We start from the raw sequence: 13,018 nt of genomic DNA on the forward strand, positions 1-13,018 counted from the left end.
TAGTGGGTTAGCATGCTAACATTAGAACTAAATACAAATTACAGCTGGCAATGTCATTAGACCAAAGTGTTGGACTGGGCAATCGCCACAGGGACTGGTCTCTAAAAAACCTCAAAATCTGGTAGGAATCGATGGTCGTGTCTGCACACTTCAAACAAATTAATGCAAGTAAGTTTCAGAACCACTTAGCTGAAAGTTAAATTAGCCTCTCTAAATGCATTATAATTCATTGTACACAAGAAATGAGTATTCATGTGATGAACAGAGCCGGTCATTAACAAGCTCAACCTAAAGAGTTCCCTCTAATTCACATCTTCTAAATAACTCTTTCTATTTTTCTGTCAAATCCTTTTACCACTTCACCACAAATCATAGTCAGTGACATGCTATTATGTTTCTGTTTTTCTCTGTCTGCTTCTCGAATATCTCACTTCCTTGTCATTCACTCTGTACTGACCTCTCATCCTTACGAGACTTTTCTGTTTGCCGTTGCCTTTCAGTCAACAATATTTCATGATATTCTTGTTTTTATGCATTTTGTTATTTTTAATTTTATTTTAATGGCTTTTAATGTTTCATGTAAATGTTTTTTTCTTCTTCTTCTTCTTCTTCTTCTTCTTCTTCTTCTTCTTCTTCTTCTTCTTCTTCTTCTTCTTCTTCTTCTTCCTCCTCCTCTTCTTCCCTGTCCTCACTCTTCTGCATGACCAGTTCCACATCAGCCCTTAATTGTGTTTTGATGTTCCTCCAGACCTGTAATTGAGCTCCATTCTCGTCAGACAAAACAGAACAGACATTTGTCAATGCAGACACTGTGAGTGTCCTCACTCTCTCTTTTCCACATTTTCTGCTGTTGCTTTCCTTTTAATTTCTTCTCTTCTGTCCTCTATCTATCTATCTATCTATCTATCTATCTATCTATCTATCTATCTATCTATCTATCTATCTATCTATCTATCTATCTGTCTGTCTGTCTGTCTGTCTGTCTGTCTGTCTGTATGTCTGTCCATCCATCCGTCCATCCGTCCATCCATCCATCCACCCGTCTTAGAAGAGTTCAGAGAGTGTGCAATGGAGCACTAACATCAATGTAGGAAGAGACCAAAGACCTCTTTTCCCCTCTGGGGCCCATGCCACATGTAATCACTGTTACTTACTAACACACACACACACATACACACACACACACACACACACACACACACACACACACACACACACACACACACACACACACACGCACACACACACACACACGCACACATGCACACACACACACACACACACACACACACACACACACACACACAGTTACTCTGTCTTAACACTGAACTAAGATCAGCTCGGAGAGTAAATATTTGTGCTGTGCAAGCTCTAGACAGAGGAAGGCTCCTCACCTCAGCACTGTGCCACCAAATCATGAAATATTCACACAGAGACAGAGAGATGGGAGGAAGGGAGAGAGGATGAGAGAGAGAGAGAGAGAGAGAGAGAGAGAGAGGTCAGATATAACAGAATGAGATGGATGGAGGTAAAAAAGTGCGTGGGTAGGTGGCTCGGTGGCTCGGTGCTACAGCAGAAGATCTGAAGGAAAGGAATGGGTTGTTGGTGAAGAGAAAGAGGAGAAAGGGAAGAAAAGGCAGAGATGTTGAGGGAGGCCGAGGGAATGAACAACAAGGTTGAGGCTGAGGGAAGACAGAAAAAGACATGCAGAGAGGAGAGGGGATGAAGTGTGTGACAGGACAGAAAGGAGGCAAAAGAGCAGATAGGGAGAAGAGGGATGGGTGCTCTAAATGTGGAGGACAAATAAAGATGTAGACTGACAGGCAGACCAAATCAGGAATAATCAAGCAGCACAATGTGTGGTGTCCTACAACAGAGGAGATGTATAAATGGATTGCAGGAAATGATGCTCTAAAGCTCTTTACGGTTCCAGTCAGTCTGCAGCTGAAGAGTGATAATCCCTATCCAGGACTAATGAGGGTTTATTCTTTCACAGATCATTCTGCCCCCAGCATCTTCAAATACTTCTCACTGGTAGAACTGCTCTATTCATTTCCACTCTGCTCACTTTGCAACTTTAAAGGAACATTACACAATTTCATTTTTCTTCTCTTTTCTAATCTCTTTATTTTGTATTTGTACAACAATTCCAAAGCACATATCTAGTTTTTAGAAAGCGACCTGTTTTATCTGCTCTTCATTGTGCTGCGCTCAGTTTTGTATTCATGCTCACAGAGACCTGGTCCATTATTTCCGAACAGAGTGAAATATCTTCACAGCTTGGTACCGATATTCATTTTCCAAACATAATCAATTCACTTTTTAATGATATTTGAACATACTGATCTTTCTATTTGCATCATCACCAAACACTTTCATACGATTGCATATGTTGTAATTATTTCCATCTAAAGCGTATGGTAAGAACTACAGTGACTTTCAGGGAGCTGGAATATGTATAGTCTTTAGTCTTCATTACACAGGGCAGCATCTGTGTTTCAGTATGTGGAGTAACGAGATGTGTCAGTTTTCATTTCACAAGAATTGAAGGTGTTATGAAGATTTAAAGTGATTGTTAGCTACACGAAAAAGAGAAAAATCGATCCAGCAGTGCTGAGATATTGCTGGTTGTGAAAAGAGCATGAGCCTTTGCTCTCTATATATCTGTTGTGTCTCAGGACATTTTTATCTGTGGCTTTATCCCAATGTAGTTTTCTGTGCCAACAGCACTTTTGTAATTGTAACATTAAGCTGATTTGCAGCATGTATTGATGACTGAGGTGTAAAGATTTAAACATGTACAATTTATTTCACAGATAATGTAAAGACACATTTTGATCATTTATCACAGTCAAATTGTGGATTCAAGATTTCAATTAGGCCTTCACATTTATATTAACAAATGAAATGTCCCCAGTGTGCAGCTATCCTTCAGTTCACTTATGCTCATTTGCTGTGAGATCATTTTAAGTATTTTTTTACGAGCATTAGATAATGTATTGTGACAACTTCATCCTCTCACACATTTCAAAAAGAAAAAGCACCAGTACACAAACAGTACATTGAAAAGATTCAAACTACTTTTAATTTAGATAATTATTCCCGGGTTAATTATTCACCTTCATGTTTTTCTTTTGTCGCAGCTCTTTGCTACGACAAATACACAGTAATTCCTTACATACATTGATTGATAGACAGTGAAGGCCAAAGACCTTCACACACCCTCATTCATTAAAATAATTGGTGGGGAGTCCATAATGCAGCTGCTGTGGAACTTAACCTTCTCCCCTCAGCAGGAATCCAAAGACACCTGTTTGCATTATAGATCATAGATCACCTTCCACGATTATTTGCACTTATCCAGTACTAACCATTACTGGATGTTCAAAAACACCTGCAGCACAGCCAAGAGCTATCGTGTTATTTATTTACAATAACTCATTCGACACTCTTGCCCAGATGCACTGCAGTCGTTTTGGATTTTAATTGGTTGTATGATACTTTTAAAAGAAAGCTCCTATGGGAACAAGAGGACCATGTCCAGCATGGGAAAGGTGGGGAGAGCTAAACAACACAGATTAGCAAAAGGAGCCAAATGGGGTTCAGGGACTCATGCAGCTGATACAGGACACGTCCAAGGTCAGTCTTTACTGGAAGCTGGTGGTCATACACAGGAGAAGGCATAGTTGACAAAGCAAAAATAAAAAATAAAAAAAAACTAACATAGCAACAACACACGGTGAGGAACAAAGACTGTTTCAGGGGAACAGGGAAAACAAGGGAGTATAAAACAGGTAGACAATCTGAGGCAGGTGAGTAATTGAGGGCAGGTGTGGATAATCAATGAGGCAGGAAGCACACAAAGCCAAATAAAACAAAACTTGAAACATGAGGAGTGAATCTACAAAATAAAATAGGAAACAGACTAAACATGAATGAATTACACAAAACAAGTAAGAAAGCTAACAGAAATCCCAGCACCTAGACTAATAAATACCTTAAGAATATTAGAATGCCTGATAGTCTTGACATTTCTAGACACAGATCCAGAATGTTACAATGTGCAGCAGAAACAATACAAAAGTCCAAACCCCTATTAGGAGCACCTATGGTGGTCGTTTGATAATTAACATAAGAGGGGTTTAAAAACACAAAAGCTTTGTCTTTTGAGTGATGGTACTTGATATATTGTAGTTCAAATCAAAATGGTTAATCTTCTTTGAAGAATGAATATGTTGGGCAAATGGCAATCTTGCTGGTTAGCCAGAGAGCTGACATGTTCTTGTACATGACGAGGTAGGTCTTTATTGTTCAAAAGAGGAATGATTAATTCACGCAGAGCACAAATGCACTCAGTATGTTTCATGGAAACATATTAATGAGATTTTGAAATCTCCTTAAAAAGTACTCCACCGATTTATTATTGCAGTCCTATAACAGTGAGTCAAATTGATGCAGCACAACCAGAGTTATCGTCTTTTTTATTCCACACATTAGCATTGGAATCAATAGCCACATGCCCGGAGTCTCTGAAACAGCAGGTAGAAAGGGAGGCTACAGCCGAGAGGAAGACAAGAGGAAAACAAAAACACATAAATACACAACGAGGGGATCAGCTGCATTCTGAACATTTTCTGACTAAATTAATTGGAAGAACATAGTAATTTTCAGTTATTATGTAGTCTTATAATGTACATTTTAAACACTATAATGCTGTGAGAACACAATCCAAAATCAATTCCAACTTTTTGTCTTTGTCATATCCTGCCAATTTTAGCAGAGTGGAAATACTGACAGGGGAATGGAAGTTATAATAGTCTGATTTAGTTTGCTAAATTAACAATTTGGATGTAGAGAGTTGACTAATATACTGTCTGTGTTATACAGATTGCAAACAAAGACTCATAATTTAAAGAGTTTGTTTTTAACCAAATACGGTTTTAAAAAAAGAATCCCAGAGGCACACTCTTCTGCAGTCTGGTGTTGCTGTCCATGGTGCTGAAAAACTGAGTTAGGGGCCCACTGAGGTGCACTGAGAAAAGAGATGTTCCCTTCATTGAACGGGCCAGCCTTCATTTTAATACTTTTTGGGGGCCCCAGGTGGAGTGGATACCTTATTAAAATATATTGTTTTTACTAAAAAATCATAACCCTTGTCTACATCTGTATATTAGCCTGAAAACTAAAACAATACTTTTATTGACTTTAGTGTACAGCGTTGTTTGAGACTGCCAAGCTTCCAAAAAAAGAGGCCTTCTGAGAAATCAGGACTCAGGTAAACACCAACATTACTTTTTTAAATAACTTTTGCATACTCAAAATTTACTTTTTGAAATGATTCGTAACCTGGGTAAAAGACAAGTGACAATCTATGGTGCTCAGAAATGAATGCTGGCTGTTCCAATATTCGATTTTGACTGTCAGCCTTTTTTTGCAACCGGTGAACATAAATGACCCTATTTGGACTGGAGATTTGGAGTAACTGGTGGATGTCATGAATACAAGTGGCAGAACGGCACCCCAAGCAGCAACCTTAACACACCTGGATGAATCTGGCCTTTGGTGTAAAGCTGTGAACAAAGTTAGCTTCATAATTCAAGGTTGTGTTAAAATCATCTTAGTAGCTAATTGGATTGGTAGCGATGCTAGTGAGGCCACGTTGTCGTTGCCGTGGTAGCAACCTGTAAAGCACAAGATAACCACGCCCTTAAGCATACCCTGTATTGTCATCTATTTTACTGAACCATAATTGGACACCATACTCTATTGAAGAAGACTTGAGACTAGAAATTGAGACCATGAATTCATGTTTACAAAGACAATAAATTAAGTGAGAAGTAGGGTCAGATTCTCATAGACTTCTATGCCAACAGACTTCTTTTTTTTTGTATCAGAGGAGTCACCCCCTGATGGCCAGTAGAGAGAATGCAAGTTAAAGGCACTTCTGCCTTGGCTTCACTTTTCAGGAGGTTGCTGCCTGGTCGACCCCCATAGACCCTCATGTTAAAATGCCCAGAAATCAAGTTTTGGTCAATTTTGGTCTCTATAACTTATATCCCTGTTACATTCCCAGACACTTGAAGTTGGGCATAATTGAGGCCACTAAGAATGACAGGTGGGTGCCGTCTGTTGTCTGTTCTGCTCCAGCCACTATCCACCTCTTTGCCCATTTTTAGAGTTAGGTTGATTTTCCTGTTGTTTCTTTTGTCATTTGAGTTCTTCTCCAAACAACATGCTGCTGATAGAATCATGTGCGTTAGGTTGAGTCATCACCACCAAGATGGCAACGGTGTTACTCACTTTGAGCTTCAAAACAGCTCTTCAGAAACATGACTGACGTCGAGGAGACTATGTCCATATTTTATACGGCCTATGGTTGGAGGAGAATGCAGAACACACAACTAAGAAGGCAATGAAGTCAAAGCTTTGCATATAGGAGGCCCCCAGAAACAGACTGACTTTTAGGAAATGGTTTACCATGACATAAACATTTAAACTGTTTCAAACCGAATGCCATACCTAAATGCTACAATTCCATTGTCATTGGAGCCGGTTATTACTTGAGCTCACTGTGAGTGAGATGAGTCGAGGTAACACCTTCATCCTCCAACAGCCGAGCTGTGATTCCAAAGGCAAAATGGTCATTACACGTCTCCCTGTGGACTAATAACAATCATCTCCACTACTGTGCTACAGATTGATTCGTCAGCTTTAACCAAAGCTCAGTTATGGTGTAAAAGTGCGGAGTGAGTTTGTCATAATAGAATATTCAACATGACACTGATATATGATGACAATGCAATTTTCAGTTGTTTTTCCTGTTTTTCTTTTTCAAACAACAAGCTGTTGCTACTGATGGAATCCCATGCATCACATCATGTGCAGTGTGTTGCTTTTATGATAGATAACCTTACCCCTAACACTAAAGTAGGCTACATGAATGGGCTGCAGAGTGTTGCTTTATAGGTTCACTAACAAAAACCAAGGGGATCGGTGTGCATGTCCACGTCCCACATGTGCTTATACTCTATTTGCCTTCCTCCCCTGCCACCATAAATACATCCTGGCCCAGACGCATTACTATTCCCACATCATAGTCCCATGCAGGTAGCCTTATAACCTACATCGTGGCACAGACGGGACACACTGACTTCAATAATGGCTTCATATTTCCTCTCATCTCCCCAGTGTCTCCCCACGAATCGATAACAGAGAAGCCCACACAGTCCGCCTGGCGGAGGTGCGTTTTACATGGTGCCAAGTGAGAAATGTCACAAAGACCAAGTTAGATATGCGCGCATTGACTTGTGCTGTGAAGATTGGCTCCTCCGCCTGCGCCAGAGCATCCCTGCTATCCTGGGGGGGAGAGAGAGAGAGAGAGAGAGAGAGAGAGAGAGAGAGAGAGAGAGAGAGAGAGAGAGAGAGAGAGAGAGAGAGAGATGCAAGCAGTGATACAGTGAGGGGTGCACAGGCTGAAAGTGCGGCGAGAAGTCTGGGATTTTCCCTTTTCTCTCCCCCCTCCCTCCCTCTCTCGCTCGTTTTGGGACAAAAAATCATGAAATGACTTTACCACATATATCCGCCCTGGAAGTTCGCTTTTGGACACTTTTGGGATAGTCTGGAACCTGCCAGCCTGTCCGTGGTTCCAGACAACTCCTCATCCATTTATGTATTGATATATATTTATATATAATTTGAACTTGCTACAGCTCGAGCCGTCGAGGGGTTTTTGTGCGCAATGGCTGGCCGTTCGCATCGTCTGTTTGTCTGCGTCCACGTGGAGGGGCTCGGGATGGCAGAACAATAAATCAAAGAACTCGTGCGGATCCGAGAGTGACCCTCTGAGTCAGGATACTTGGAAGATTTCAGTTGCCTCGTACATGCAACCTTCTTGCCTTTTCATTGTGGGGATCTGTTTCGGAGTGTGTGCAGCGTTTTAGTTCAGAGCGTACTCGTGTCTGACTCAACGATGTGCTCCGCTGGGAAATACTCGGTGTTTTTCTTCTTGCTCAGAAGTATTCTGTCGGACCCGGGAACCACGAACCAAGGTGAGGACAAACAGCATAACATTGGCAACAAGGATACATGCACCACATTTGACCATTTTAAAGTATTTTTCTAACAGTAAATGACTGATCCTCTCCCCTTTCCAATACGCACAAGCACTCTGACTCACAAAACACAATGTAACTGTTTTTACAGTCAATTCTCAATTAGTCTGCAACTGTAACATTCGTTTCACATGTTAAATACTTTCCACAACGTGAGCTAATTTAAAATGCCTCCTCTGATCCCGTTGGTGCCATGATGAGCAGAGTGTAACCTTTTTTTCCATCTCCCTCCAATGTCAACTTGTGGTTTGAACCAAGATGTGTCATTCTATATGTTTTAGCAGGACATGTCAGGGTCCATCTGGAATTTGTCAAACAACAACAAAAACACATTCAAACCATTTATTTATTCACAAGACTAAACATGGCAGTTCTGTTTTCCAGTCCCTCTGTTGAAATAGACAAATCCAGCTCTGAACACATTTATTTCAATGCACAGCCTCAAAATGTTGTCTTGGTTTCAGTCACATTTATCTGTTGTCCTGATCACTGATACTGTACAGCTCTGAAAGACTGAACATGGCAGCATTAATACTGCAGTTACTTGAGTACTGCTACTGTCTCAATATAGATAGGTCAGGATTTTACAAAGAATGCATATGGCTCAACATGCATGTAAAAACAATCAATATGCTGATTAAACCAAATATGTCTCTTTTAGCTGGATCTCAATTCATGCAACAAAAATGTCAATTTGTGGACTGAACCAAGATGGCAGTCTTGGTTCTCGTCGATCTAACACTCAACATGGGAATGTTTTAGCAACTGTTTCAAGGAACTCCATCTGGAATTATATTAACTTTGCTCTGAATTCAACAAAAAAATACACATTTACAGCCATTACAAAAATGTAAATATGTTGAATGTTGTCAGTCAAACAGCAGGCTTGGGGTTTTTGTGTCAGCCAGAGGTCCAACAGCTGATGTGACTGCTCCAAGCTCAGTCCTTGAATTCTGGCCTGTAAAGTAACAGACTTGATAAGGCGTTTTTATTGAACAGAGCTTTATTGTCCTCAAAGAGGACATGTATACATGTCAGGTAGACTTCACAGAAACCCCCCTGACCAGCATATCAGCAGAAAGCTGGGGGAGGTACTGCAGCTGTTTCAGAAACAGATGATATGGCTGGAATGTACGACGTGTATTATGGCCTCTCTAAGAAAAAAAAAAAACAGAAAAAACAGGAGCCCAGAGAGGTGGGCAATATTCCGAGAAAATAGTTGCAAATTTTCTGAGTTTATAAAGTAGCAAATTTGCTAGTTTATAAAGTCGCAGATATGCTACTTAATTAATTTTAACAACCGGTATCTATGCTAGCTAACTTCCCATGAATGTACGCATTTATTTATGCGTGACAACGCATTAGGGTGATGGCTGTTGATGGTTATTGTTGGTATTTTTTATACGGGCCAAATTGTCATCTTATGGGAGTTTATTGATCAGGTGGTTGGGCTAAGATGCTAGCAGTAGCTTGCACTTGTTGTCATAGCAACAGCAAACATCCGGTCAAGCAACTTGCTTACTTCCTCTATGACACGTGAAACTAACGCTAGCGTCTTAGACCAACTACCCGATCAATAAACACCCATAAGATAACAATTTGGCCCATATGGAAATAAAAATAACAATAACCAGGCATCAACAGCCATAACTTTGCTCTGAATTTGAATGAATACGGTGGAATAAACACTAAAATACCTATAGGTGCTGCTACATCAGCCAAATGATGGATGACAATATGACATTATATTTCACCTCCAAAATCTGAATGCACAGAAACATTGCAACAGCTATAGGCACCACGGAGTGTCACAGTAATTGGCAGACTCTAGCATGCACTGTCAACTTTACTGATACTTTGAGTTGCCAATTTCTGCCTCTCTGTCTTCTATGATGAGTTCAGACATTCATGGATAACAGATTTTCGGCCCATACAGCCCCAAGCAGCTTCCTCACAGTCACAGTGTTATAGTTACATTTGCACATCACGTATTATGCATTAGATAAAGTTATATATAATATCCCACTTTTCAAAATCCATCTCCACTCAGTTTAGCAGTGTTATGCAGTTGCATATGTGAAACACAGGACTTAATGATTTCATCTCGCCTGACTCATAGGTCACATGGGTAAATGGTTGCTATAATGTAATCTGTTCTTGACATCTTCCACTTTGCACATTTGCAGAGGTCAGTTAAATATTCCTTTCTGAATGTTTAATATTTAGGATGCACATTTCACTAGCCAAATGTCAAAGTCTCCTTCACTTCATTTTTCTGTGTGTGTGTGTGTGTGTGTGTGTGTGTGTGTGTGTGTGTGTGTGTGTGTGGTGTGTGTGTTCAGTTTTCCCAATAGGATGCCTGTCTGCCTGTGGTGGTGACAGGCTTGAAGGGGAGGGGATGCACAAAGGGGGAAGCTTGAAAAAAAAAAAAGAAAAGAAAAAACGACAACGTGAGGAGTTTAAAATATAGCGAGAACAAGCTTATATATATGTCAGCCGGTGCAGTTTATCTCAGTGAGATTTCTAATGAACTTGAATCACTTGTGTTTGTCCTCTCAGACTGTGGGAGATTGCCAGCGATGAGAGACAGTTTTTATATAACAGGATAGTTATTGGTCATTCAGCTGTTTGTGGCCAAGTTAAAGTTATTTGGTATAAATTATGTCAAATATAATAGTACATTTCTTTTCTATGTGATTTCCTAACACTGACTATTGTCTCAGCTCCGTAAAAGGTGACCATTCATGGTCGTACTAAAAGCTCCATGTCAACATCCTCGCTGGTTGGACATTCACCTCACAGAATCCATGGAAGTAAAGAAGTAGCATGTTCTTCTACTGCAGTTCTTTCTTTTATCTTTAACACAAACTGTGAGGGCGCTTTGCTTTGTTGTTTGTATGTTCAAAGAGAATGATTTCAATTTTAACGTGTTAAGAGAAAAGAACAACCAATGTGTCTGAAGCTATCTCGTTGATTGGAGTGTAAACACCTTTTTACAGTTGCTAAGCTATGATTGGACAATCGCCGTTAGGGGGAGGGGTTTAGTGAAAGGTTAATTGAGTATTTCACAAGCAAGAGAAGCATTAACTAGCAAATAGTTGGTCTTTTCTCTCGCTTAATAGCTCACACATTAATCCGTTACCAAAACTGTCATCGGTAAATTTTCTTCTCGATCTACTAAATACTTAAACATGTCTTTGTTATCTGGTGTGCATTTTAAAGAGAGGGGTCCGACATCTCTTTAACTATTCATCCCAACACAGCAGCATCATTGAGGTAGATGCCGCATTGTCTTCCTCCTTTTAATACAATTCACGATCAGCTGAATTAGATACCGTCGACTTTTATTATCATCTCATATAGAAAATAATGATTCCTCCTCTCCCAGTGGCTTTCTGAAACCACATCCTGGAAACTGCAAAAAGACAAGGGCCCTTAAAGAAATGCCTGTCTCTCTGAGGGATCTCAGCCAAGTGCTTGTCCACTTGACTATCCTCAGCCAAATACTTAAATAATTGAGGATTCTAACTTAATGTCGAGCTTTTGAGTGTCCATGAGCCTCTTGCAGTGACAATATATAGCAAACATTTCCCCTTCTGCTCAAGGTTTTAGACAGTTGTCACCCAGACATATGCATCACTTTCTGAAAAGGCCGTGAATGTACAGTTGGTAGCCAAAGCTTTTCAAATCACACTGTGCCAAATCGGTTGACACTGGAAAACAAGATATGTTGTATTTACTAACAGTGGTGGGAATCATAGGCCAATGAAATATAATAGTAGACATATATTGAACCGTCAATCTGAAACCTTTCCTTAAAGGAATAATTTGACACTTAAAGAAATACGCCTATAAGGTTTCTTACAGAGGGTTGGGTGGGAAAATGGATACATCCCCAAACTTTTTTGTTCAGTTTGGTGCATAACCAAGCCCACTGTTGTTAAGCCTATCAGCTCAGCAACCGTCTAACCACCTGCAGCAGAGTTACCACATAGTGACTGTTCCTGTGTTTCAATGAGCCGTTAACCGGGTTGTAACACGGCTGAACTGACAGCGCAGCTTTTAGTGATGGGAGCTCCAATGCCGAAAGCAACCGAAAACACTCACACAGGAATCAGCGTTCAACATTTGTCCATGGACGTACTGAACACCTCACCCAGCAGTATCACTGTATCAAGTGTATCACTGAGATATCATCAGAGAAACTGTGGTGATTTACTGCTATAGACTATTTATGCCCACATTATATTCTAAAATGTTTTCCTGTTGTCCTTTAGAAAGGACAGTTACAGATTCTTATGCTTCCAGACACAGACAAGATTAATGTGATTTGTGCTCCTGATAAATAATCATGGGCATACCTGTGTGTGTGTGTGTGTGTGTGTGTGTGTGTGTGTGTGTGTGTGTGTGTGTGTGTGTGTGTGTGTGTGTGTGTGTGTGTGTGTGTGTGTGTGTGTGTGTGTGTGTGTGTGCTTTTTTTTTTGAGGTGAGCAAATCTATGTATCAAATTCAGTCCTATAGTCTTGGGTCATCTATTATATCCTGGCTCTAAATACAGTTGCAGGAATTTAATTATTTTATGACTGTGTGTGTGTGTGTGTGTGTGTGTGTGTGTGTGTGTGTGTGTGTGTGTGTGTGTGTGTGTGTGTGTGTGTGTGAGGCAGACAGACAATGAAGGGAGTTGTTGGCGAAAGTTTGCTGCTGTCAAACATGGTATGGAAAATCGCTCATGATTATAAAAAATGTTTTTGTCATTTTGTCAAAAATCGATCTCTTTCTTTCTCTCTCTGTCTCAGTCTCTCCCTCTCTCTATGTCATCCTTTTGAACAGAAGCAAGGCCATTTTATTATAAAACAGCCTTCCTTAATTACCAGCAAGGGGATCAAGGCTAAATGAAGTCTCTGTAA

At 40.2% G+C, this 13,018-nt stretch overlaps 1 protein-coding gene across 1 annotated transcript in view; it reads left to right on the forward strand.

Moving 5' to 3' along the window:
- Nucleotides 1–7,885: 7,885 nt before the first annotated feature.
- The window catches only part of LOC311012293 (ephrin type-A receptor 6-like), a 48,226-nt gene continuing 43,093 nt past the window's right edge, over nt 7,886–13,018 (forward strand). The window contains 1 exon segment of the mRNA XM_084007687.1: nt 7,886–8,048. Coding sequence (XP_083863813.1) covers nt 7,970–8,048 — 79 coding nt within the window. The 5' untranslated portion in view covers nt 7,886–7,969.

This window comes from Eutrigla gurnardus (assembly GCF_963514095.1).
Source record: "Eutrigla gurnardus genome assembly, chromosome: 1".
In the NCBI taxonomy this organism is placed as follows: Eukaryota; Metazoa; Chordata; class Actinopteri; order Perciformes; family Triglidae; genus Eutrigla; species Eutrigla gurnardus.